The sequence below is a fragment of the Anopheles coustani genome, chromosome 3, assembly GCF_943734705.1.
Source record: "Anopheles coustani chromosome 3, idAnoCousDA_361_x.2, whole genome shotgun sequence".
Classification (NCBI taxonomy): Eukaryota; Metazoa; Arthropoda; class Insecta; order Diptera; family Culicidae; genus Anopheles; species Anopheles coustani.
Genome location: NC_071288.1, coordinates 2,893,237 through 2,918,633, shown reverse-complemented (window position 1 = coordinate 2,918,633; position 25,397 = coordinate 2,893,237). Strand labels below are relative to the sequence as shown.

The following is a 25,397-nucleotide window of genomic DNA, read 5'->3' as shown; positions in this document are numbered from 1 at the left end:
TCCGCTGTCGGTTGGCCTCTAACTCCCAGAAGCCGAATTTTAGTACCTCAGGTTTCGGAAATGAGATAAAACCAACCAGTAGTCGTCGTCGAGGTACGCGTTCTTGCCGAGGTTGTCGTTTTTCGCGTAGCGCTCGCACGCAAAACGTGAATAAAAAGCACGAAGCGCCTAAAACAGAACCAAAAAAAAGAGTGTGTGCCGGATTGGTGTGAGGAGGCTCCGTAAACGTTGTTACGTTTTATGATTTAATCCTTGCGCGGACTTTGTGCAGTCCTCGGGAAAGCGCGGGAGGGACCAGGCACACGCATGTGTTTCGCATAATTCTTCCATTGGCCTCCTGCGTACCTCCTCCGCCCTTCTTCCTCTAACCGACCCTTTGTTGATTTGTTGCTGGTCTTCACACAACAAACAGCACACACGGCGGCGACACGATTTCCTGGTAAAAAGGATAACGGCCTCTATTGGGGAGGATCGGGAGAAAAACTCAAACAAAGAGCCCCACGTGAAGAGGAAGGAAGGTTTGGGCTGGGAGTGTGTGTGTGTGTGAGTTCGTGGAAAAGCACGTTTATTTACCTTTTTGCCTTGCCGATGCTGTTTCCTATGCCGGCTCGCTCGTTTTCCGGCTTGGGTACCGCTTTTCCGGAGGTTTCTGCTTTTCACGCCTCAACAGCTCTTTTTCGCATTAACGTCAAATGAAGATTCTCGGAATGTTTCACTGTTTCTTTTTATTTTGTTGGCCACTAAACTCAGCCCCCCAATTTAAGTGCATACAGCACGCAAATCAAGCTGGGAGATTCACTCACTCACTGCAATGGGAAGAGCACACACTTGACATTATCCACTTATATTTGCTGGAAAATTTACACCAGTTTTAATGGCACTCTTGTGACTTTAAGTATCACAACCGTTTCCACGTGGCTGTATTTTACAATTTCACCGTAAATTTCACTTGTAACGAAGCTAAGAAAATAGATCAGAATGTACGATCCATGGGCTTTTATCTGATAATCCTCACTTTAAATCATTAATGATGGTTTTAATAAACCAATTAGGTTGGTAATAAAATCCCTTCTGCTAACACTGTCACTTCTCGTGTCGTTGGAATCCTTCGTGCATTCGGTTGCGCCGCTCGACAAAGAATGAATCAAGCAGCCCAGGAAACCGCCATTGTTGTGCGGCAAAATATTGCCGAGCGTTCCAGCTAGCGTTTGCTGGAATGCCTGGTGCCAGGTTTGATGAATGTGAAACTACATGGTGCTGCAACGGTCACACGGAAAGGGCTAGACGGCTACGAACCGACGTACCTACAAAAGCCAGCGCCAGGTTTGAACGGTGGAGCAGCAACGTGCGTCTGAAGTTGGTCCGGCATGGTGGAGTGTCAAATTTCCAATTGTTTAAACGAAATCACGTAACACGTCGCGCCCCATCCCATGTACCGTGTGTCCTCCAGCAGCTTCTCCATTACAATGCTGGCCAAAGGGATGGTACCGGTTGTGGTAAAGGCAGTTGAATTTTAAAACCCAACCACCACATACACAAATCTCGGCACAAAAGAGTCCGTTCCGTTTCAACTCGCGGGTTGCCTCATTTACATCTTGGCCATTTTTGTACCGCAAATCGCGTAAATCTCAACGCGAAGCGGTTACTGGTGGACTTTTTCAAATCGTAGCTAACCACAATCGCACGGGACCGATAACCTTTCCAGCTTAACTTTTGCACACACTTTTGCAAACCAGCAACTGTAGGATGAAATGTTCTGTTCTTACGGGCGGTTAATGGCTCTGTTTTTTTTTTCATTAAAAGTTAATCTTGTTTTTCAGTTTTCTGGTACTCAAAATGCAGATTCCTTCATTCACATTCTATTATTTAAAACACATGAATTTGCATATGGTTATCCATAGAACAGAACGCATGCGTTCGTACAGAAATATCATGCTAGGGATAAATATAATTAACAGACTAATTACAATTTAAACTTCTTCGTCGGCTCTCATCAATGAAACGGCTTTGCTTACAAAGGAATTTTACTGTGGTTTAGATTCTTTCATACAACGAATGAATGGAGCAACGTTTCCAAGCCGGAGAATACTTTTTGCTATTGGCTTGTCTGGCGTTTCGGTTGAGTTACGGTATGAGGAGCTGGTCGCCTAGCAACTTCACACAAAGTGTACGTAGGTTCGTCAAATTTAGCCACACACCGGCACAACCCGATGCTTTCGAATACGTATGACTAACCCACAGTTCTTCTTCTAGCACCGTTGGAGGATAAATATGAAACGAATCGACAACGAATGTATTGTGGCGTGGAAATCGACGGCTCGAGACTAACCGCTTGGTACGACCACTGTGCACGCCAAGCGTGGACTGACACTTGCGCTCACGTTGCTACGGGGCAGTAGCGTCCTTTTAGTACGTACACACACGCGAGGCGAACCGGCACCGAACTGCGAAAGTGTCCGGATGGATGTGCACTGTGAGCTTCCTCGTGAAATTTCACTCTCTACGTGCTGGCGTTGATCCTTCTTTGTGGCTCGTCGGTGTCCTTTCATGTTCGTTCCGCGCTCGTGCCACAGCCCTCCTGTATTTATGAATGAGGGGGGAAAATAGCAGGAGGGCAAAATCGTGTCCCGAGTGCCGAAAGTGAAACAAATTTGGTCTCGCGTGCGCGTTGGTTGGCGGTGCGCATGTGCCCGAATTTAGCACCCCTACTATGGACTAACACACATCAGCAGCAGGCGCCTAGGGGACCTGCCAGCAGACAACCAGGAAGCGTGCTCAGCAGTCCTTTCGGTGTGCAAGCATCATGAGGGTATCGTGGCGCGTGGTTAGGATGCGTTTTTGCCGCTTGAATGGTTCGTGCTGAAAACACCGGGATAAGGACACGGCACGTCGGGCAGTGCCGACAACTGCATTCATGGTGGTCCCGCGATGAGCTTTGGAAGGATCCTGGAAGAAGATAAAACAAACATAAATACGGAAAGAAGCTCAATAAAATCGTCATTAAACTGAAATGAATAAGTGAACAATGCTCAAAGAGTATTGAAAAATGTTTTAAAAATTTATCACAAATTATGTATAACAGCACACGTATTTCTTATGATTCGTCGTTCGGGAATAGTTCAGGACTTATGCTTTGTTTTATTTTTTCATTTTATATTCCGCAACAAGTGTCTCTACTCGTCAAAGCAGTTTTTACTATTTATTTTCCCCAGCAGAGGCGATGAACATAACCTTGTAGTACAAACCCTTGCTTTCGTTTCTTCGGAACAGCTTTGAAAATCCTAAAAAAGGACCATAATGAATAGAGCGCGGGACGGCCAAGATAAGATGAAAGGTCGACGTTAGAAGATGCAAAAAAAAACTCCACAAAACAAAGCCCAGAGATAACATAATGCTCGCTCCTTCCCCTGCCCTGGTACAAAATGCTCGCGCCTTCGCATATAACTCGCACCGCGCAACGAAGGCGTCGGAAGTCCGAAGTCAAAGTGTCCTAGACTTAGCTCCTTGGGTACGCGGTAAAATGGACTAACAACTCAAAAACAGGCACACTTCAAACTGTGCGACCAACTGGATAAAATTAATGGAAGCGCGTTTTCCGCTTCCCCGCGTCGTCCGTTACGGATGTTTTGTTATTCTGCTTCACCGGACTTTAAAAACGACACTGCGTGCAAAACGGGAACAGCATGGTGGTGGGTCGGCTTAAAACTCTGACCAACATTTTTGTTCCCACTACAAAGGAACACAGTTCCATTGTGCGTGATTTTTCGCATACCAGGCGCATTCTTTTTTGTTTCATTTGGGATTAACAAACTTTGACTCATCAAGTAGCAGACATCTGAGGGCTTAGTGCCTTTCGGAATCCATGATTTTCGCTTGCACACCAAAGATAAACAACATCAACAGAGGCTTGAAACAATGTAAGTATGTTTTTGAGCTTCTGGGACATTTTTGTATTGGGGATGAACAGAGAACGATGTTTATGTTGTTTCCTACAGGACCCAGCTGTTTCAGGCAGAAACAATAGAAGCAAACCACAAAACCACGTCACGTGATGGCATTTTCAATGTAATTGGAATGTTTTTTTATCATACGCTCGTTTTTCTCAGACTTCCCCTAATCTTACTGGTACAAACTGCTTGGTAATGAGATATGATGTGTTCCGAAACAGGATCCTGATTTCCGGTTATAGAGCCCGTGAATGAAACGGAGAGTTTGAATTGAGGCGCTAGAAAAACGCTTAAAATGCATAGCTTGCATGTCGTGATTTCGAAGCAAATGTCTACACCTTGGTTATTGGCCTTGTAGTGATGGGGAAACTGAATTATCAAATCTTCAAATCCGAATCCCAATCCGTCAAATCATGCGTGCTTACCAAACTTACCAGTTTTTCATATCATTCGTGAAAGTAACAATTAGACAATCAATGGTTGAATTGATCCAAAGGCAAAATCGATTCTGCGAATGTTCCCCAGGACCATCAGGATCGCTATCGCTATCCGCTCCCAGGGGGAGTTGTTTCATTTCAGTTCCGAGGGAACTACCCACGACTATGCGCCAATTTGAGAAAAGAGAATGGAGAATTCTCGCAAAATCGCAAAATCTCTCTTTCGAAGAGAGAATCCGCGGATCGGGAGCTTTCGAAATGGATTTTCAAAATGACATATTGATGCGGAATCAATCCTTCCGATTCTACCAACACTATACAGCAAATCGCATATGTAAACATAAACAACTAATCGTAAGCGAGAAGTCGTTCATCTTGGAAGCAATTCTCAATTAAATTGTTCCGAAGAACATCTTTTTAAATCATGTCGGAATATACTAAGGCAAAATCGAGCAAATTGGTGTTAAAGGGAGAAAGTTCGAAGTATGTATTACCTAAACAACAACGATGTGAAGGACAAAACAACAGACTAATTTTGCTTCTTTTACAGAGGTACAAAACGCAAACACAAGAAGGATAAACACGAGAAAAAGGCTAAAAAAGCCCTTACCGTGGATACGGATGCAGTAAAGCATGGCGGCTGGTGGATGGTAACGAAAACGACGGACATTACCGGCTCTATCGCACTGCAGTTCGACAAGCAGGCCTACGTGAAGGCACTCGATAACGGTCTGTTCACCCTCGGTGCTCCGCACAACGAAGGCGATCCTCCGGACCCGGAGGAAATCTTCAGCGCAGTGCTGATCAACGAAGATAAGGTGGCATTCAAATCTGGCTATGGGAAATACCTGAAGGTCGAGAAGGATGGCATGATCACCGGCCGTTCGGATGCCGTTTCGGCATTGGAACAGTTTGAGCCGGTGTTCGATCAGGGTAAGACGGCACTGCTGGCGGCCAACGGATGCTTTGTTTCAGTGGACCCAGAGGACGACGCGCTGGTAGCAATTAAAAAGAAGGTCGGCAGCAGTGAGGTTTGTGTGATCCGAAGTTCTTCTGATAGGGAAGACGTATCCAACAAGGAAATTCCTATCGAGGAATCTGGTGATTTGGACCAAGTTGAAATCAACTTCGTGTAAGTATTGAAATATTGTTTTAGGACAGCACATACAATTGTACATCGCGCCCCTTACTTATTGCAGGAAAAAGTTCCAAAAGTTCCAGGACAAGAAGCTACGCGTAAGCAAAGAGGATAAGCTTTCGCTGAAAAAGGCTAAAGAAGGTGGAACACTTCACGAAGCATTATTAGACCGACGAAGCAAAATGAAGGCAGATCGATACTGTAAATGAGATGTCTTAACCTTAAAATAAAACCATTTTGAGATCGGGTTGGTATTGTATTCAAGATAGTTTGGACTTTTATTATGCGTATGTTTTCGAGCATCGAATGGTAGTTTCTTTCTGGTTTTGTTCTGTTCCTCTCAAATCATCATTCGTTTTCAATTAGAGTTATGGTGAGTATAGTGGTTGGGTTGTTGCGATTATATTAAGTTTGTTTTTAGTTTTGCCTTTGGACATATGAGTAGTGTAATTTGGAACCTAAATGGTTTCAAGACAGTCAACTTGCCTACTACCGTCTGCATCTATCGTTATTGTTTGATTAGTGTTTCCATTCCATTTCGACGATTTTCAGGGACATGTATCCCTTGCGAGTACCATTCCACATTACAACTCGTTGCCGATGCACACGCGTGATTCAAAACCTTGGAACGTTGGCTCACTCAAATTTTTGTTGTCTAGATCTGGATCACTTTAATGTGCTATGAAAGTGGAGTGTGTGTATGCAAAAATTACATAGCCTGCTAATTCTCTTTGTTTCTAGCAACTTTATTTACCTTCGTTCTACTAGTCAGCCCTATTTTTCAAAGTTACGCAACTCATCACCACTCGGTTTCGCATTAGTCTTTGAGGTATCCCTAAGTTTGCTTTTCTTTGAATTTGTATTCGTAGTGTGGGACCGTATTTGTATGACCGTGCATTCTCGTTTTGGTTTGCCATTCAAGCACCAAGAAAGAATGGTGAAATGTGGGATTTACTTTACTACAAAACTTATGATACTTTCAAACGAAGTGGCGACAAATTTTAATTTCGCCGAGTTTTTTTTACGGTTGCATCAAACTAGCCCAGATTAAAACCTAGATCCAGCGGAAGGGTGTGAAGTGTGTGGAAGTTTTTGACGGTTTTGACCTTACTTTCTGCCGGTCGTACTTCATTCATGCCGGTGTTTATCCATTATAAATCCATTCCTACCACGAACAGTGTGTGGTTTACGCACTGTTTTTGTTTTTCTTTACAGTTCTCAGATATTGCCCTTTGCTTGCTGCTCTTATCATATCGACGCCATTCGACCGGGTATCTAGTACAGTAGGCCTCAGCTAATAGTCGGTTGGGCTCGTAATTGTCTTAGCCATTCTACAAACTCGTCGAGCATTACGGGCCCTGTATGAATGGAAATCAAATGAAAAGATTAGTTATCAGTCAATTAGTGAGTGAGTACATCAATGCGAAACTTACAGGCTCCATCGACGTCATAGTTTGTCAGATCGTTGGAGATGGTACGAGAAAACTCTAGAATATTACACCACTGATCTTTGTTGATTACTTTGTACTTGGACTGCTCTAGGAATTGGGCGAATTGTGCGTACAGTGGCCAATGTTTGCCGAGCATCAATTGAAGCATCCCCTTCGCAGTTTCAATGTCCATACTGCGTTGGTCTTTATCCTACCATGAGATGGAACAAGATGATTAGATACATTTTTTTAAATCAGTTCGATGTTCTCCCTACGTCTAACATAAATTATCTTACCCTTGCAAAGTCGTATGCATATCTGTATATGATTTTGAATGTATTCGGGTCGTTCAGAAGGCTTCTGAGATGTTCCAGCTTACACTGCACTTTCGAGGGGGTATCGCATTGCAGGTCAGTCAGGCCCTTAAGCCACTCGCTTTGCGTGAAGAAGCCCATCTGTTTTGCTCCCATCTTGTACGCTAAAACAAGCATCGCCACGTTCTCAGGCTCTACACCGATATCCTCGCAAAACTTTTCCATTCCTTCCGGACCTAAAACAACAGAAGCGTTTATTTAGTATGTAATTGGAATCACAACGGCAACATCGTTATTTAGCATTATGTACCATCCCTCTAAATTTAGATCCATTGTTCAGATACCGACACCAATTAGCGAGAACACAATGAATTCCACCTTCCAATTCTATTACTTAACACAAGCCACCGTATTCGAACAATGACAGGTGGTTCCGTCCGCTTCAAACACTCACCTAAATTATCCGGATCATCTGGTGTCGTGTACTCCCGAAACCAGGTGAGGCATCGCTTTTGACTGAAAGCGTCATCCGTTTTGCTGTAACGCCGTGAGCTGTTATCACCCGACCAGGGAGGCATTGGAAAGAAAGGACAAAATAGACAAACGCGTGAATTGCTGCTCCCTTTTCACCTTTAGTGTCGCATATTTTACATTCCGTCGCCCATCATTGCACCGAAGATTATGTCGTTCAACGATCAACGTAGGGAAAATAAACAGAAGAAAGAAAAACTCCACACGTTCAGTACTTTTCACATTGATCACTGGATCGCCTAGCGCGATTGAAGAGGCAAATTTCTGTTTTCTGTTGATCTTGACTTAATGCACAGGATGTGGTGCTTCGTCCGCAGAGTCTACTAGACAAATGAATGTATGGCAAACATCGGTAGGAAAGCATTTGCCCGTTGCGGACCTGTGCTAAAAATATCTTGTTGTTCTTTTTTTAAAAAAGATGCAGTAGACACACAGCTGCCCACGACGTACAAGACGTTGGACTTGTGGTTCAATTTTGGATGGGAAGACAGTCCGGAAACAGTAGGAGCATGTGGACTTGGAGGCAAGAAGGGTCTGTCATTCGGCATCCGTATGACGTTTAACCAAGATGTGGTGAACCACGCAGTTTCCTTTTACTACGACTTGTACGTTTTCCAGGACAAAATAATCATTATGGGTTTGTCCTAAGTCCGGTACTCAATGATAATGTTGCTGTTAGTTTAACTGCCTCACCTTTGATAACTATTTCGTTGCCTTTTGGTAGACTGTTGGTCGTCCTCACTTGGCCTCATGTCTATGGCAAGGCGACGTTTGCCTCTGGGCATTTGTAAACTTTCAATTTTGTAAGCGTGCCTGCCCGCTAGAGATGTGTGTTGATGATGGAACAGGTGTTCCGGATACGGGCTTGCGTCTTGCTGAGAACACAAATATCTTTTGCAATCAGGCGCAGCAACTATTCACTGTTTGCCGAAAGCACAACCCGAGTATCTGCACAACAGATGTACAACTTTACACTTCGATATCGGCGGTTCGATTTTGTTCGTTGCCACCACCCACTACTTGCTTGTGTCGTCGAAAGTCAGTCTTCTCGGATTTCGTTTTCGGTGCGCAGATTTCCGGGACAGATGGGAGATCGAGGAAGAAGTAGGGGGCAAACGCTATCAATGGAGGCAGCAAATTGCAACTAGAACGAAAAGGAGAAAGCAAAGAAACATTATCACTATGCAATCGGTGCAAAATCGATACGGGCACCTTAATCAATAATAAAAACACACGTTGATAAAATCCGGCCACCGAAACATCCACCATGGGAAGGTGTTGGCATTAAATTAGAATAATGTGTTTCGATTGGTTGTTATAGTGCTGGCTTATTTATGACAGTCGGAACAACGAAAGCTAAAACACCAAGAACACTCGCACGGCACACAGCAAAGAACTTTGGCACGGCTGAAGAAAGCCAGGAAGTGGCACCACTTACCGTCAATCGGCGAAAGGAGTATTTTAAAGCACGGGACACTGTTGGCGGATCAGCAGGGGCAGCAAAAATGCAAACGTTTCAGGATGCCTTACGGATGCTGTACCAGCAATGCCTACTGTTGTGGTTTATGCATGCATGTTTTCAATGCAATGAAAAGATGAGAAAGTGGCCACTGTGACGGGTAATCACGGACGGCCTAGCCCAGCTGTAGAATGCGCAGTTGGGGTGATTGGAAACGGTGTTTGTTGGTACGATCTCTTTTTCACTGTAAATCATGCACTGATGCAGGCGAAGTGATTAAATCCAGCAACGAAACACAAGCAACGACTGAGGAAACGCATCTGACAGCTGTTGACAATTGAACAATGCTGAGAAATGTGTGGAAGTTTTCGAATCCCCAGAGGCGTTCTTTTGGAGAAAAAAATTAACACGTTTCAGTCTCATTTATATTTTTTTTAGAAGCAGGCGAAACACTGCCAACGACTACAAATTATAAAAACATTTTTTTAAATGCCGCTTTTGTATATCAAGGGTTAAAAAAAGTTGACAGCTCATTGACAGCTCGTTTATCTACTTTTAGACCAACGATCCTTTGAACTTTTGCATATCCTTTCCTAATTTTACTAGAAAGTAAAACGATCAATGATGGGATTGTGGAAATGGAGAGGTTTAATTTGATTTATTTTGTATATTTTAAAGTTTCTTTTCACTTATGAACCATTGAGCCTATTGAGCCAACGCATGGTTGGCCCGATCTTTACGATAAGCAAGAAGAAAAAGGAGTGAGCGAGATCAAGTAGCAGATCGACTTTACGCTGTCAAACAAGTTGAATGTTTACCTGCCGAACGGTACCGAATTTGTTTGTGATGCTTTGCCGGACGGATTGTTACCTGTTCTGTGTGTTCAAGTGATCGTATCCTGTGGTGATTAAAGGCCAGCGCAAATCATCTACCTCACAGCTGAAGAATTAGACGAAATAACTACCTCAAGCACACAATGAGTGAAGTTAAAACTTCCTCGAGGACCGCTACCAGCGTAACGTCAGAGAAGGAATTCGGCTCGTCCTCGGAGGAGGACGGTTATCTTTCTCCATACAACGGGTCAGAAGATGGAAGCGTTCCGTTCAATGCAGCAGACGACGGAAGCTTGATGGACGAATTGCCACCGTTTTCTGCCTTCACTCTGTCGCCATCGGCTCGATCACTATCGCCGATCGAATTGGAATCGTTTGAATCGTCGGCACACTCCACACCGCACGCCCGACGGGAGTACATAGGCTGCAGCACACCTGTTTACAACACGCCACCCGCCATGCCGCACCATGACGACACCAGGAATCCGAAGGAAGGGTTTATTTCGCTGGACGAAATACATGCTCGCATCGGTTTAACACCCCCGGATGTGAATGGGAGCCGCAGTCGCTTAAACTTGGAAACCATTTTCGAAGGCGTGTTTCTGGAGACGCCGCCGAAAAAAGAATTCCAATCGAAGGGGAATCTGTTACGCCGATCGATTAAAAATCGTGCGCTACAGTACGAAAAGTCTGAGGAAAAAGAGAACATTGCATGACAGCATTAGGCGTTCCGAACATTTCGAGTTTGGAATAATTTTAGTGTATACCTTTTTAAGGATTAGAGCAACGAATATGTACTAAAATTGCCATAGTATAAGGAAAGGTAGATAGACAGTTTTTTAAAGAGCAGTAAAACGTGACATTAAAATTTGGAGTTGAAATTCAGCGCATTCCAAAAATTAATTGCTGATCGATTAGTTAGACACGTTAGATGTTCTGAATAAATATCCAAGTGCACTGTGGAGTGCAAAAGCGGTTACAATTTAATCCAGACAGCGCTGTTGTGCTTTTGTAAAGTTTTATTCTGTAATTTTTATTTTAAACGGTTGTAGCTATTTGGAAAGAAAATGAGTTTTCATCTTAAAGGTAAGTGAATCTTGTTCAACAATTTTGTGAGCAAAATGCATTAAATATATTTTTTTTGTTTTTATTACCCAAGGATATAAAATAATTGCAAAGATTGGCAAAGGTACATTCTCAGATGTTTATCGGGTTAAAGACAGGCAAATTGGTATCCATTATGCGGCAAAACGGCTCAACGAAAAATGTGAAAGTTTAAACGATAGCCGGTTCTATGCTGAAGTTGACTTGATGAAAACGGTCCCATCTCATCCGAATATACTCAGTATATTAGGTCTTGTGCAGTAAGTTTGGAAGAAAAAGAGTTACACATTGTTGTCTTGATCTAATCATGGAGCGGTCATCTTTCATTTCCAGCGATAATGATTGCCTCACGTTTATAATGGATTTAATGGACATGAACTTGTTCGATTTAATCCATACCAGAAAGCGAGGTTTATCTGAAAGCCATGCTCGTAAAATTCTGATTCAAATTATTCGTGGACTGGAGCATCTCCATAGGAATGGATTGTTTCACCGGGACATAAAACCAGAGAATATATTGATAAAATTCGTGGATGGACCCCATAGAAAAGTAAGATTTGGTTCGAGTTTGCCAAACAAAGATGGTTAAAAACAAATGTGATATTTTTAGGAAATTGTACAGCTGGGCGATTTTGGATTGGTAGCTCGCATTACTGATCCGCTACCGTTGCAGCCGTACATCTCGACACGTTGGTATCGGGCACCGGAATGTATGCTAACGATGGGCTACTATGGTCCCAAAATAGACGTCTGGGCTGTGGGTTGCTGTTTCTACGAAATGGTAACCCGCGAGGCTCTGTTTCCCGGGGAAGACGAACGGCATATGCTCGATTTGATTCACGAAGTGCTCGGAACGCCATCGCAAAGCTTGTTGGCAAAGTTTAGGATGAAACGCGAAAGTTTTCACTTTGAACGACGACAACCGAAAGATTTTCGGTCACTTGTTCCGCTGCTCAGCGTAGGAGGAGTTGATGTGTTGAAAAAAACGATAGTTTACCTTCCAGAGCAGAGGATATCTACGAGGAAACTATTGGAGCACATTTATTTTGAAGATTTTGTGTACGTTTGAAGCGATGGGGTTTTGTAATCATAATTTCTCGTAACACACTTTCTGTTGCATTTTAGGACACGAAAGCCATCATCGTCATTTTCCTGCAGCCAATCTTTATATGAAAGGATTCCCCAAAACCGGCCGGCGGTTCCCCGCAACGCGAACAGGGTAATGAAGCGAAATGTGCCCTCTGGTGACGCTTCCGTGTGGAGTGGGGAAAGCCAACTTACTTTTTATTATATGAATCTAGAAGATCAAGATAAAAGGAATAGAGTCATGAAACGCACAGATCGTGGAAAACCCCAATGACGATGACCGTAAATGAAACGTATTGAAAATTAAAAGTAATAATGCTCTTGCCAGGTGGTGAAAAAAGACTTATGTTTTGTAATAATCAGTATATTCTTTATTGGCGTAACGACCTTGTTGTTGGTCATGCCTGTCCCCACCCCGTATGGGGTTACGAGACTTTTTACCCTCGAGATATTCCGTCCTCTCGTACAGGGGAGGGTCCGGGTCTCGGTTGGGATTTGGAACCCACGCCGTCGAGGTCGCCGGGCCGTTTTTCTAACCGGCGCTACCGCTCGGCTGTCGCGGACCCCCAAATCAGTATTTTACATACTGTATTAAACAGTATTTTCAATTGAAACTAATTTAACTCAAACTATTAGTTCCGGCGGTAACTTATGAATCTGTGATGACTCATGACTCTATTATCAGGTACATCGTGTTGTAATGTGACTCATCTTTTGTGCCTTTCGCTATTCTGTTCAAAGCAATTCCTCAAAGTGTTCTTTTGCAAAGCTTTCCGGACGTTGTTCAGTTCCGAGATTGTTCGTCTATCGCGAATTTTAAGTACACTTTAGTCTTTTTTTACTTTCTGCATCTCTTGCATCGACGGTTTCTGTGCTTCGATTTTCTTCTCGGTAAATTACGTTAGGACGTTACCATCAACTGTTCCAGGTCATCCCGGTTGTAGAGCTTAATCTTGAGGAAGCCCGGATTTAATTCGCTATACCTGCAACAATGAAAAAAAAATTAGGTTATCAATTTTTTTTTCAAAATATACAAATGAACGCAGCGCAGTGAAATTGATAACCCTTATCGATCACGACTTTATCTGCTGGGGAGGGGGGTTTCAACCAATATTTACCTTATATTCTTAACTCTCAGCATCGCCTTCACACGCTGCTTGATAATGGGTTTACCATCGGCCGAATGTAGGCCACGTCCAGTAATGATGTACAGCGTCTTGAAGCGTTGTTGTGACTTGAGCAGCTTAGAGGCATGTTCGGCAAGGAACATTTCCAAACAGCTGAGTGCTTCCTGCGAGTGAAGATAGTGCAGATCGAGCACGTCCTCGTTGTTTAACTTCAGCTTGTGCACCTCCATGATGCAGTTCGATGCTCTGGTGTTGTACATGTCGATCTTGGTCTTGTGTAACCGCGCAATCTGCGAGTAATAGTCGGCCAGTCCGGGCACATTCCGCTGTATTGCGGCGCGTGCCTTTTCGTGACACTCGTTCTTGAGGTCCAGATGATGCTGCGCCAAATTTCGACACTCTTCGGCGGTGATGAGATGGAAATTGATCGCCTCTTCCCCGGAAAGGCTCGGTGAACTGGGCGAAGGAGTCGCGTACGAGGGCGTGCTGAAGAGATCCACTAGCTTCTGTTTCTCCGATTCGGCACGTTGCTTGAGCAGTTCCTCTTTCTCCTGCATCTGCCGGAGTACCGTGTCGGGGATGGAGGCGTTAAGGACCTGCACCGTTTCGTCGAACCGGTTGTTATGGGCCGCAAGGATTTGTAGTAAATCGGCACTGTTCACCTGCGGGAACATTTGCTGCAGCTTCTGTTGGGACATTTGTTGCGCCATATCCTGCGACATGGACCTTTGCCACGTTTCGTTCGTTTCTTTTTGGTACGCAGCGAGCGCCTCCTCCATTTCGATGATGTCCTTAAGGTTCGGAATGCCCGAGGGGTCCTGCGGTTTGAAAAGGGCGGGATACTTTTGTTCCGTGTCCATGAGTCGTGCCATCCGGGCGTCTTCTCGCATGTTGAATAGCTTCTCCTCCTCGCTGTAACTGTACATCGAGTCCAGGAAGAGCAGATACAGCTGTTCAGCCATTTCGGTGGCCATGAAAACACGGGTACGTTCCGCCAGAATGTTCTCGAGTTCGAGTGATTTGGGGCAGTGTTTGTCTTTAAAAATTGAATGCAACTGCTGCACAAGTTCCACACCGAGCCGCAGTTCTACTACCTCATTATCGGCGACCTTATCGCTTGCCGTTTCGGTTTCCACGTCCAGCAGTTCATCCTCGATCTGCTTGGCAGTGACAATGCCTCGAGCGAGGCGGATTTTCTGAACATGTTCGGAAAAATGCTCATTCCCCAGTGTGACGCGGCCCTCAATTTCCTTCTTGGCTGCATTCGTGCTTTCCCGCTGTGCTTGACCTCGGCGTATTGTTTCCCGGGGAGATTGCGTCGAACTGGGGGTGGAGCAGGACAGAACGTCCATTTCGTTTCCGTCCACTTCCGGAACGGGATAAGGCACTGAATTGTTGACCACTGTTGTGGACGCGCCAGCAGTTTCGTGGCAATTGCACTCCAATACACTCCAACCCCCGTCACCAGCAACCCCTGCCCCATCTTCTTGCTTTTCCCACGAGCTGATGCTTTCAAAATTCTCAAGCTTTTGCTCTTCAAGCAGCAAATTGGCCACCCAATCGCCATCGCCGCTGCACTTTTCAAACAAATCCCATAGATACGAATCCGGGACCTTCGGGTAGAGGTTGCATATTTCCGCAAAGCTGGCATTCTCATTCGAACACCCTCGCCGATGTTTGATCATTGCGATCGGTGCTTTGTCTGTCTTTTTTGTGTGCTGTTTCAACTTTCCTGTTCCTTTTGGCGCCATTGAGGTGGGCGTTTCCTTTTGAGCCGGCTCTTGATAGTTCAAACCCTGCGTATGCTTGACGCTGGAAAGTAGAAATTCTGCTATCGGCTCATGGTTCGGGTTCACTGGAGTACGCTGTGGACGTGCTTCTCCCATCGACACATTACTGTTGCTCGTTTCCGCAACCGACCCTGCCGGTTGACCCCAGAACTGATTGCTTTCGGTATCGTACGGTTTCCAGTTGGTATCGGCTTTACGCCAATCTTCGGTGAAATCCCAGGAAAAATCATCCTCCTGATTGAACCCACCGACAGCATTCGCTTCATCGCCTTCGTCCATAGGCGTTTCGCGTCGAGGTGAAAAATATGCGCTGGCCGTCGAACCTTTCAAACCCTCGCGGGGAGGTTTTGGCGGCGGAATGCTGGCCAGGTTCATGGTGGGCTCATTTAGTCTTCCCGCTTGCTTGTCATTTTTGCCTTGTCGCATCGCGTCCTCCCACTGATCCACCCAGTTAACCGGTAGCGTGGACGTATTGGGACCGGATGGTTGGGAAACATTGCCCTCCGAGGGCATAAAGAGGTCTTGCGGAAGAATGGGATAATGGCGCATCTTTGGAGGAATGTATAATGCGTCTTCGAGTTTGCACAATCGGTACAGTTCTTTGACGTCAGCTAGTTTCTCGTAGTTTTGAAGCATACTCTTAATCTTCGGTTCCGGGACGCCGTGGGTGTTTCTCATTGCAAGGCTACGGCTATTGTTTCTCCAATGTGTTACTGGTTCCAGTATTTCCAGATGATAGCCATGATCAGCGGCAATCTGCACATAGTGAGACATCTCCCACAACCGTATGTGAGTGTTGTCCACCACGATCGGGCTCCAACCGTCGCGTGCTTTTGCCAGCACTCTGCTCTGGTTAAAGCGATGCGCAGCGTCGAGTGCATCAGGTTGGAATTTGTACTGCCCATTCACCATGAAGTAATCGTCTGCGCTGAAAATGTGATTACGATAATCTCCTTCCGAAGTGTGGTCGATAAGGGTGCGTGCCAGATGCGACTTTCCGCTGCCGGGAGCCCCTCGCATAAGTACCATCACACGATAACCGTTGCCCACCATATCGAGTGTGTTTTGATAGTTCGGCGGCAGGTTCTGAGGCTGATGTTTCCTGGCCACCTGCTGCTTGGGCTGCTGGAATTGAATGGGAAAATTTCCCTTCTGCAGAAAGGAAGCAAAACTTGCAACCTTTTCTTTCGGTTGGTTTTCTTTTGCATAGGTCGTCTTTCTTGTAGCACCAGTGGAAGGATCAGGCCCATTGGACCGATTGTAGGTGGGCTCAGACTTTTCTCTGCTTTCATGCTGCACCTCAGGTTGCTTGAATTGCTCTTCGTCCTTCAAAAGCGCTTCGATGCAGGCGTCAACTGAAAATTAAATATTTAACGCGTATTAAGAGTTGACCTTGACAGCGCCTCTTAACCTTAACCATCCACCAGCACATACGATCATTAAATTTCTCGATCGTGGCTATGATGCGTTGTTGATCGATGTAATCGCCAAACAGCTCCGTGAGCTGTGCTAAAATTTCGTCACGGCACATTGTTACGTCGCTATCGCACACGATCCTAACGCACTAAAAGGCAGCTTTGCTGTATGGCTATTAAGAACTTTTACATTAAAACCTAACTACCGATCGTCTTAGGGTAGAGAGTTAAGCGAACACTTCAACGATAACGCTACACGAAATAATCCATATCACGGAAACTGTTCTTCATGGTCAAAAAACGCGCAATTGCTAGCTGTAGATGACGAAAACAAACTGCTTCGTGATGTGGATGCTGTCAAACGAAGAAGCAACACTAGGCCACGGTTGTTTCAAGTGTAAACTTTAAGGTGAGGTTAGCTGTCTCTTCTTCGTTCCTGAAGAATTCTCCAAATTTCCGTAACCTCACCATTTGATGAAATTTTAAAAATCCCAAATCGCGTCTAGCAACATCTCGTGATGACTTCATTTGTGATACGTTGCAATGTGACGAAATAAATCTGATAACCGGTTTTAGGTTAGTTTGATTATTTTTGGCAGCACTGGTATCAGCTGTTTTCTGTAAACAAGAGTGAGGCTGAGCAGGTAGCATCATTTAGTGTTGTTTAGCGAAATCATTGAAATTGGAAGTAAAATACCTGTGCCTAAAATGAATTTTATTATCCGCAACACTACCTGGTTATAAAATGTTAAAAATGTTAGTTAAACATAAAACTAATTGGAACGGCAAACATAAATAAACTTGCTGATACCATTTTATTTGACCTCCTCCTGAAAGATCTTGGGCTGGAACAAAGCAATTTTGCGTTGTTTTGACGGTTGTTTGTCGTCGGGAACGGGAAATATATATTGTTTACGATACTGTTTGTTCGATGGAGAATTCGCACCTAAATAAGGTAAGTAGATGAAGTTATTGATGCTTTAGTGGTAGCCTACAATTGATACGGGATGTTAATTACTTTAAGGCTCATATGTATGGCAGAAGGGCCGAGCATTATGCAAAGAATCGGCGATACGACGAATCTATAGAGTGCCACAAAAAGGCAGTGTTTCATTTCGATGAAACGTTAAAGATCAAAACTTCCGCCGTGGTGCTGGAGTCTTTGCAGCTCCAACGAAAGTACCACCAGAAGCAAATCGACAGCTTACAGATGAAGAAACTGCAGTACGAGCGCTACATGCGAGCCCTCGAATATCAACGGCGTAAGAATCCCGAATTTCTGGCGCAGCAGATCGAAAAGATGGACAAGTATAACGAACTACAGGTGGCGATTTACCACAATCTCGACGATACCGATGGGCTACTGGAATCGCTGGGTAAAAGCATCGCCGGACCCACCAATCATCCGACGGGAAGTGGCGACGGTACGAAGGTTGTTGGTGAGCTCGTGACGTTGAATCATTCGCTGCACATATTGATACAGAAAATGTCACAAAACATCGACGAATATGCTACGGAAAATGAGGAACTCCGAGAAAAGCTACGTTTCTATGAACGGGAGAAGGAAACCGATGGATTGGCGGGAAAAGAGGGTGACTCTTCGAGTGTAGTGCATAAAGGGCTTGGTGCCCAGAAGAATGACGGGGGCTTGAGACACGACAATCTCTCCACGCTGGCCCCATTGGAGATGCCCGTGTTCGATTTGTCCGAATTTGACAATCACTGAAGTGAAGGATTTGTGTGGTACTATGTGATAAGACTACTCATAGGTAATATTTACTTTAAAACTGTTTAAGTTGATAATCGCGTGGAACGAGGGCAAGTATAGATAATCCCATGTGGGTGATCAAGCAAAGTGTTTTCTGTACGTGCTTAAGTGTTATTGTGTTGAAGCAAATAAAATTTGGAAACATAATGTGGAACATGCGTAATAACCATAATAATTTAAAAAAACATGTTATAGTTCTTTTATGTATTGCGCTGAACTCGCTGCAGAAACTTTACCATTGCATCAACCCATAGTGATTGATTTCAATTTGTTTTCGGATTAACATTTACCGTAATGTCCCGTTTGATACAAGTATTTGTAAATTAACTATTTTATTTTATATATTCTACACTATTTCTCTTCAAAGGGTTTTTAACAACAATATGAGACTCTCACTCACGTTATACAGCAGAAAAAAAAATCGGAAGAAAGGAAGAATGCTGACCATGTTTTTTAAAAAATGCAGTGATGGGTTTTCCCTCCTATTCATTCGTCGGTAAAGCCTGATGAAGCCATTTGCGCGTACCATCGGTAAATTCTGACGCCGCATGGTCCACACCACTTAGGATCCATTTCGTCGTCAGCAGCCCTTCAACGCCGACCGGACCGCGTGCATGTATTCTGGCGGTGGAAATGCCCACTTCTGCCCCGAGACCGAATCGGAAACCGTCAGCAAAACGGCTACTGGCATTGTGGAACACGCAGGCACTGTCGACATTGTTTTGGAAGTACTGCGCCGAGGAAGCTAAAAGAGAAAAGCAAATGTAAATTGTTACGGCTGGGACGCCACAGAACTCCACCATTGCTACTTACAATTTTCCGTTACAATCACATCCGTATGGCCACTGCCGTATGTATGCACATGGTCGATGGCCTCCTCGAGATTCTTCACTACCTCTATGCTACATTCGAGGGCCCCATATTCGAATTTCAATGACTTGGCTTGCGGTGGTCCAAAAGTGAGCATTTGGTTCAGCTTTGGACCAGAGTTTATCTTCACCCCTTCACGTTTGAGCATATTGCAAACGTCCGTGAAGAAGGCACTGTTTTGTAAAAGGTCCTCGTGAATTAGAAGTGTTTCCATTGCGTTGCAGGCTATAAAAGGAGGAATTTAAAGGATCGTTAAAAATGGTTCCCTAATCAGAATTGTTTTTAGAGCTCTTACCAGCCGGGTAGTCACACTTGGAGTCGCGAATAATCTTCAGGGCCTTTTCCAGGTCCGCCTCCCGGTCGACGTACACATGGCAGATACCTTCGGCGTGTCCCATCACCGGAATGTGCTGCGCTTTCTCCTGTATACTGCGAACAAGCTCACTGGATCCGCGCGGAATGATAAGATCGATATGTTCATCCATCGAGAGCAGATCGCTGATTTCTTCACGCGTCGATACCAACGAGACGGCACTCGCTGCACCCGTTGAGGCCAGCGACTCCTTAACCAGTTCCATCAGCGCACGATTGCTATGGGCTGCTTCCTTGCCACCCTTCAAAAGAAGTCCGTTACCGGAAGCGATGGCGAGGGCTGCTACTTGTGGCAATGAGTCTGGCCGGGACTCGAAGATGACTAGCAACACTCCGATCGGGACAGTGACTTGCTTCAGCTCTAGGTTGTCAGCCAACCTTGTGCGTTTAATCACACGGCCAACGTTCTATTGATGGTAATAAAAATAGGTTAATAATAAGCAATTGGGTGGATTAAGAATGCAGTAAATACCCTGTGGCTATCATCGGCGATCTGCTTCAGTCCAGTAGCGAGGCTTTCCAACTTGGACGGATTGAGTGAGAGTCGTGAGAGAAGCGGTTTCGCGAGACCAGATTTTTTCGCTTCTTCCAAATCTTTGGCGTTGGCTTCAAGGATTTGTGTTTGGCGCGAAATGAGCAGATCGGCCAGCTTGTTGACGGCTTGGGCGCGTTCATCTGGCGTCAAGTTCTGTAGAATTCGACTCCCATTGCGAGCTGCAACAGAAAAATAAACACATTAAATAAGTTGAGATAAGTTTAGAATAATTTTGTTGTATCTTATCGATCGCACCATTTTCGGCAATCTGCTCGATTGGGGTCGCCTTTTCGGCGGTAGATTCCGTGAAGAATGTGCCCACTTTACGCCCTGTAAGGATGCTCTTGATCGCTTTGTCCTGCGTTCCGTTGCAGATCACTACGCTGACTCCTCGATCCAGGGCCCACGTGGCGGCCATCACTTTCGCATTCATACCGCCGGTGCCGACTTTGGATTTTTCGCCGAACTTGATCAGATCCTTATCGCTGGCCGTGTACGTGTGCATCAGCCGTGCTCCGTCCTCCCATGGGGGCTTGTTGTAGATACCGTCGACGTCCGACATGAGGATCAGCAGGTCGGCATGGATTTCCGCCGCCAGTAGGGCCGCCAAACTGTCGTTGTCCTTGATGCGAATGCCTCGTTTTTTGCCGGTGGCCGATACCTCCTGGTCGACGATGAACATTGGTGGCACGACGGCATCGTTCGTGTTGATGATGGGCACAATGTTTAGGCTGATCAGCTCCGTGAGTGTGCTGAAGAGATTCTTGCGCGTTTCCTCGTTGTAAAAATCCGGTTCGGTGACCAGGACCTGCGCAATCTTGATACCATATTGGGCGAACATTGCATCGTACAGGGACATCAATCCGGACTGGCCGACAGCAGCGGCAGCCCTCGGTTCCAGCATGGTACCGGCGTCCTGACGTGTGTGATCCGTTGGGGAAAGAGTTTCGCGCATCGATAGCGACATCAGCAGCTCCTGAGTTAGTTTTTGCTTGCCGAAAGCAACGGCCCCACTCGTGACCATGATGCATTCGCGGCCTTCCACGTGATACTCGGCCACTTGCTCGACGATCGATGCTAGTCGACCGAGGGCAAGACCATGCTCGTCCTCGCGCGTAATAACCGCACTTCCAAGCTTCACCACGAGTCGACGGGCGTACTTGAGCTCACTACGCTCACCAAAAGTGGCCTGTTTCCGTTCGTGCAGTCCGTGAAGAGTGCGGTTTACGTTCTTTGCTTTGTTGGTCTACGAAAACAATAGAGGACGATTAAAGTTCTTGCTTTACTACTATTCCTTCTTACAGTTTGTTAGAACACAGCTTGATAAAGTTCTCAGTCGAAAGTTCAGTCGAAAATCGTGCCGTTACCTTTCTTGAACGTTGAACTTACAAATTTATTATAATGTGTTGACGACTATACACAAGGTAAAAGATGCCTGTTCTGAATATTTAATAATAAGTACACATGAGAAACACCTTAATAACGGAAATCAACAAGTTTTTTTTCTAAGAAGACGGTGCAAACAAGGAATTGAGATGCTTCTTTTAAAATTCCGTCGTCGTAAAAAGGGTATTCCGTGATATAAAACCCTTAATGGGAGAAACGCAACATCGGAAAACAATCAAAACTTTTTTCATCACGCCGTTGAACATGCTCCAGGTTCCGGCGCATTTTTTGTTGTTTTCGATGCGTTGAGATTTCCTCGGACCTTTTTGTTTTTGCTTATCATTTCATGGAAGAAGTGAAAACTTTGCATTTTTGGGGCATTTGGCGACCATCGTTGGCGAACCATTTTCGATCATCCGGGACTGCTGGGGGATACTGAACTGAACGGATCGCACGAAGCAGGCCCCCTTAAACCCTTTTCTGTAACGGCACTGGTTTCCGGCAGAACTTTAAGATTTTTTGTTTTTGGTTTATCGTTGATTCTTGGAGGAGCAAATTGCGATGCTGGAATATTTTATGTAAAAGTATTAATCGGGCCAAGCAATTTCCATTATTTATTTTGATGGGAAACATTTTTCTCGCCCCGAAGCCAGATTGGTTTGTTTAGCGCAGGAGAAAGGATGTTTATCGGAAAACGATTTTTGAATCTACAATAAAAAGCTCGTTGTCCTTCTAAACGGACCCAGGCGAAACACGACGTCATCTTTTCTTTATCGGGGCCGCCTCGTTTTGCCATCTTTACTGCCATATAATCAGCTGATACGTTTAACCCTGAGGTTTAATTTTAATTGGAAAATTGACCATAATTTTTGTGATGGATCCCAAACAATCATACGCCAGGTTTTATATCATAAAAGTTAATTACTGCTTGATGTCGTCAAGAGCCATCGGCAATTGTATTTGATTTGCTGCGTGGCATATTTTATTCTCGGTGCATTTGCCTCCTTGCGTCGGTGAGAGTTTTCCACCCTGGATTAACGTTCGTAGCGTTCAATAACGTTTCGCTCACAAACCATTGCGGAAATGGTTTTTTTGCCCATTGTTTGATTTTCCCCCCTTCTGTCTTGTGCCGCACGGCACATTTTATTTTAGTCGGGGCGTTTTGTACCATCGGAGGTTGGATGAATTATAATTACATTTGAGTTCCGTCCCCGTAGTTACGTATGTGCACAATGGAATAGATTGATGCTTTATGTTTCATTGCAGAATGAGGGGGTAATTGAAATTTTATTTCATTTCCTCACAATATGCGGATCATTGCGTTTTGGTCGTCGATTGAGTGTATTTTTTTGCGTAAAAAAGGACGCAATAGTTTCGTTTCAAACAGTTGGAAAACCTTTTCAAAACGATAATAATATTTTTCTGTTGTTAATCCGAGTTTTTCGTTTGTATTTGAAGCGAAACATGCTGCACAATTTGTAACTATTTTACGAGGCAATATTTGTAGAAGACTTCTAGATCGGGCTGTAGATAATTTGATTAGATGTAAACAACTTTTCAATTTGTTAGTAGATGCCCTAGTTGGTAGTATTTACCGAACGCAAGGATTCTGCTCCAGAGCATCAAAACGACGTTAGAGCACGTAGAAGAACTTCTCGTCTGAAAACTTTCGAAATTAGATTGACCATGACTTAGGTTAATCTTGCCAACCGCCATTCAGGAAATCAAAGCTCGCTCGCTATCACCGTCCGGAACGAAGTCTGAAAAGTACGGAACGTGACCTCCTGTATGTGTGTGTGTGTTACGTGTACGAGTTCCCCTCATCTCAATCGGATCTGGCTTCCTGTTTTGAGCAGCAGGATCGTTTGTTTTGTAAGCGAACTTAAGGCTTCGGCCCTTGTACCCTTGTGCCGCTCGTGCCAATGTTTGGCGTTCCGACGGCAGTTGCCTATTTTGTAGCCGAGGTATCAGTCCGAGCCCGCTCCGGGCCCCAGCGGGATTACGATTCGTGAGGGCGGCCTTTGATGGGGCTGCTGATAAGACATCAATCGTTGCTGAGTTGTTTTCAATATAATTTCAAATCAAATAGATTTCCACATGCCGTGGCCCCCTTCCCTTCCTTTGCCAAGTGCTTCCGGCTTGGAAAAGGGTCAGAATCGGAGCCTCAACCGCTCGAGACGAACGCTTCCATTTCCAGCCAAACGAGTTTCTTGCGAACCCAACGAACTTGTGGCTCTTCCCGGGTCTTGGAAACCGTTCGGAGCTACAATGATTACGTCGAGATTACCATAGGGGACACAAAGCGGCTTACTCCTAGCAGCTGAGGAGAGAAGACTTTGGCTGGAGGCTGTTTCGATAATTAGCGGTGACTATTCGGATATCCGAGCACTACTGAGGCGCTTTGGATGTCCCGATGGCGACGACACTAATCAGTAAAGGTGGTGTGTTGTAATCCGTGTGCGATAATATCAATCACGCCACGACCCCCGCGGCAAGTGATATATCGCCAATCAACATTGATTAGCCGCCTCAGTTGCTGTTTCCGGCCGAGGCGCGGTTATTGTTTCGTGCAAATGTCACGCAACGGTTGACTTTCGCCGTAAAGTCACAATGTCAACACATCGTGCATTTCCTGCATTGTGCTTCCTTTTATTGGTGTATAATTGGAATTGATTGAATATTCCGTTTACTTCCCGCCAAGCGCCACAATGTGCCCCGTTTGTCCACCGGTCGTGTTCAATCGGTTCACGCGCACCCGAGGTTATCAGCGTGTTACGGTTTGTGGCAACATAGTGAAAACCCTGCGTTTACTCCGAATGGGGCAGTATTTCGAAGGGCATTTTATAAATCATTACAGCCTTGTCCGGTCCATTTCCAGAATTCGTCAACTTACTCAACGCCCTAAATCCTGTACCATCTGATGGAAGAGCTAAAAAGTATCAAATTTTAAATCTTCCAGAATCACTATGGAGTTTAATTTTGAACACAATGAAAATTTTCATTTTATTCGAACAGTGGAACTCAAAATGTTACCGGTTTGTTGAAAACGGCATTATTTATGTGACCACGATATTTTCATACGTGTGGTTTTGTTACTGAAAACTTTGATTTTCTTGCTTTTATCCTTTTCTATTGCAAAAAGCTGGTACGTACACTGAGCTAAAAGTCGTACAACTTCCCTATTACAACCTTCCCACACTCTGCTTGCGAGGATTAGATGTGTTTTTCCTTGCATGATGCACGAACTCTACTCACCTGCTGCATAAGGTACGCGCTTACACTGGGGTTGCCAACGATGGAAAAGTTACGCCTCGCCGACACAACGTTGCCATTGCGAAGCATCAACGGCAGAGCCGCTTCACTGTGCCGTAACGCACGAAGGAAACTCATCCTAGCGATCCGGTACGGTATCACCGTCAGGAGGTTTTAGTTAGGATCGGGGAAAAAGAAAACTAAAAACCCCGTCGCAGTCAGGTAGGCAACCTGTCCCGCCGAAAGGGCAGCTGAATGGTTCTCCGCTGGTGTAAAGTTTCGGTAACTTTAACTCCGATGTTTCTTTTTTCACAGATTTTTCCAAGCACTCTGGAACGATGGTTACGAGCAGGTGAGCGCGGGAGGGTGGGGGGGAACTGTCACAGCATTTTCACCAGCAAGTCGACGATCGCCAACGTCGAGTACACACGGACAGGACCACCGGAGAGGCGCGGGTGTTCTTCGCAACGGCGAGATTTGTAAAGTCCGGAATCCGACAGTGCGCGTCCACCCAATCGCTGGAACACAGTTCGACTGACCATCGGTCGGTCCGGTGACCGTTGAGGAAACTTTTTCCTGATTCCCCGCGAGGTGCGAGTTGGC

The 25,397-nt window shown here is 45.0% G+C and overlaps 7 protein-coding genes across 7 annotated transcripts; 4 read left to right on the top strand and 3 right to left on the bottom strand.

Annotated features, from left to right (window-relative positions):
* The first annotated feature begins 4,737 nt into the window (after window positions 1–4,737).
* Window positions 4,738–5,782, top strand: LOC131260931 (protein FRG1 homolog). The gene is made up of 3 exons (XM_058262793.1): window positions 4,738–4,867; window positions 4,935–5,516; window positions 5,584–5,782. The coding sequence occupies exons 1-3, from the start codon at window positions 4,809–4,811 to the stop codon at window positions 5,729–5,731; spliced, it is 789 nt and encodes a 262-aa protein (XP_058118776.1). The 5' UTR covers window positions 4,738–4,808; the 3' UTR covers window positions 5,732–5,782.
* Window positions 5,778–9,521, bottom strand: LOC131260932 (DCN1-like protein 4). Its single transcript, XM_058262794.1, has 6 exons — window positions 9,236–9,521; window positions 8,491–8,941; window positions 7,721–7,818; window positions 7,249–7,502; window positions 6,956–7,163; window positions 5,778–6,880 (listed from the first exon to the last, which is right to left on the bottom strand). Exons 2-6 carry the CDS (start codon window positions 8,580–8,582, stop codon window positions 6,813–6,815), a joined length of 720 nt encoding a protein of 239 aa, XP_058118777.1. The 5' UTR covers window positions 8,583–8,941; window positions 9,236–9,521; the 3' UTR covers window positions 5,778–6,812.
* A 528-nt stretch (window positions 9,522–10,049) lies between these two features.
* LOC131258630 (uncharacterized) lies at window positions 10,050–11,070 on the top strand. Its single transcript, XM_058259983.1, has one exon. It carries the CDS (start codon window positions 10,233–10,235, stop codon window positions 10,803–10,805), a length of 573 nt encoding a protein of 190 aa, XP_058115966.1. The 5' UTR covers window positions 10,050–10,232; the 3' UTR covers window positions 10,806–11,070.
* Window positions 11,071–11,156: 86 nt separating this feature from the next.
* LOC131260137 (MAPK/MAK/MRK overlapping kinase-like) lies at window positions 11,157–12,439 on the top strand. Its single transcript, XM_058261809.1, has 4 exons — window positions 11,157–11,175; window positions 11,249–11,453; window positions 11,527–11,743; window positions 11,804–12,439. Exons 1-4 carry the CDS (start codon window positions 11,157–11,159, stop codon window positions 12,260–12,262), a joined length of 900 nt encoding a protein of 299 aa, XP_058117792.1. The 3' UTR covers window positions 12,263–12,439.
* Window positions 12,200–16,891, bottom strand: LOC131261342 (uncharacterized). The gene is made up of 3 exons (XM_058263350.1): window positions 16,631–16,891; window positions 13,398–16,551; window positions 12,200–13,262 (listed from the first exon to the last, which is right to left on the bottom strand). The coding sequence occupies exons 1-3, from the start codon at window positions 16,725–16,727 to the stop codon at window positions 13,181–13,183; spliced, it is 3,333 nt and encodes a 1,110-aa protein (XP_058119333.1). The 5' UTR covers window positions 16,728–16,891; the 3' UTR covers window positions 12,200–13,180.
* A 578-nt stretch (window positions 16,892–17,469) lies between these two features.
* LOC131258509 (nuclear receptor-binding factor 2-like) lies at window positions 17,470–18,542 on the top strand. Its single transcript, XM_058259837.1, has 2 exons — window positions 17,470–17,566; window positions 17,636–18,542. Exons 1-2 carry the CDS (start codon window positions 17,543–17,545, stop codon window positions 18,335–18,337), a joined length of 726 nt encoding a protein of 241 aa, XP_058115820.1. The 5' UTR covers window positions 17,470–17,542; the 3' UTR covers window positions 18,338–18,542.
* Window positions 18,543–18,753: 211 nt separating this feature from the next.
* Window positions 18,754–24,884, bottom strand: LOC131258824 (delta-1-pyrroline-5-carboxylate synthase). The gene is made up of 6 exons (XM_058260207.1): window positions 24,798–24,884; window positions 20,412–21,402; window positions 20,094–20,335; window positions 19,545–20,028; window positions 19,193–19,474; window positions 18,754–19,124 (listed from the first exon to the last, which is right to left on the bottom strand). Exons 1-6 carry the CDS (start codon window positions 24,882–24,884, stop codon window positions 18,862–18,864), a joined length of 2,349 nt encoding a protein of 782 aa, XP_058116190.1. The 3' UTR covers window positions 18,754–18,861.
* Between the last annotated feature and the right edge of the window lie 513 nt (window positions 24,885–25,397).

Coding starts and splice junctions, on each gene's coding strand:
- LOC131260931 (XM_058262793.1), top strand. CDS start 4,809: ATGTCGGAATATACTAAGGCAAAATCGAGCAAATTGGTGTTAAAGGGA. Junction 4,868..4,934: donor TTAAAGGGAGAAAGTTCGAA/GTATGTATTACC, acceptor CTTCTTTTACAG/AGGTACAAAACGCAAACACA. Junction 5,517..5,583: donor CAAGTTGAAATCAACTTCGT/GTAAGTATTGAA, acceptor TACTTATTGCAG/GAAAAAGTTCCAAAAGTTCC.
- LOC131260137 (XM_058261809.1), top strand. Junction 11,454..11,526: donor AGTATATTAGGTCTTGTGCA/GTAAGTTTGGAA, acceptor TTTCATTTCCAG/CGATAATGATTGCCTCACGT. Junction 11,744..11,803: donor TGGATGGACCCCATAGAAAA/GTAAGATTTGGT, acceptor TGATATTTTTAG/GAAATTGTACAGCTGGGCGA.
- LOC131258824 (XM_058260207.1), bottom strand. CDS start 24,884: ATGCTTCGCAATGGCAACGTTGTGTCGGCGAGGCGTAACTTTTCCATC. Junction 21,403..24,797: donor GCGCGTACCTTATGCAGCAG/GTGAGTAGAGTT, acceptor TTGTTTTCGTAG/ACCAACAAAGCAAAGAACGT. Junction 19,125..19,192: donor TGTGATTGTAACGGAAAATT/GTAAGTAGCAAT, acceptor TTTCTCTTTTAG/CTTCCTCGGCGCAGTACTTC.
- LOC131260932 (XM_058262794.1), bottom strand. CDS start 8,582: ATGCCCAGAGGCAAACGTCGCCTTGCCATAGACATGAGGCCAAGTGAG. Junction 7,503..7,720: donor AGATGATCCGGATAATTTAG/GTGAGTGTTTGA, acceptor CTGTTGTTTTAG/GTCCGGAAGGAATGGAAAAG. Junction 7,164..7,248: donor ATGCATACGACTTTGCAAGG/GTAAGATAATTT, acceptor ATCTCATGGTAG/GATAAAGACCAACGCAGTAT.
- LOC131261342 (XM_058263350.1), bottom strand. CDS start 16,727: ATGTGCCGTGACGAAATTTTAGCACAGCTCACGGAGCTGTTTGGCGAT. Junction 16,552..16,630: donor GATCGAGAAATTTAATGATC/GTATGTGCTGGT, acceptor TTTAATTTTCAG/TTGACGCCTGCATCGAAGCG. Junction 13,263..13,397: donor CTGAGAGTTAAGAATATAAG/GTAAATATTGGT, acceptor TCATTGTTGCAG/GTATAGCGAATTAAATCCGG.
- LOC131258630 (XM_058259983.1), top strand. CDS start 10,233: ATGAGTGAAGTTAAAACTTCCTCGAGGACCGCTACCAGCGTAACGTCA.
- LOC131258509 (XM_058259837.1), top strand. CDS start 17,543: ATGGAGAATTCGCACCTAAATAAG. Junction 17,567..17,635: donor AGAATTCGCACCTAAATAAG/GTAAGTAGATGA, acceptor AATTACTTTAAG/GCTCATATGTATGGCAGAAG.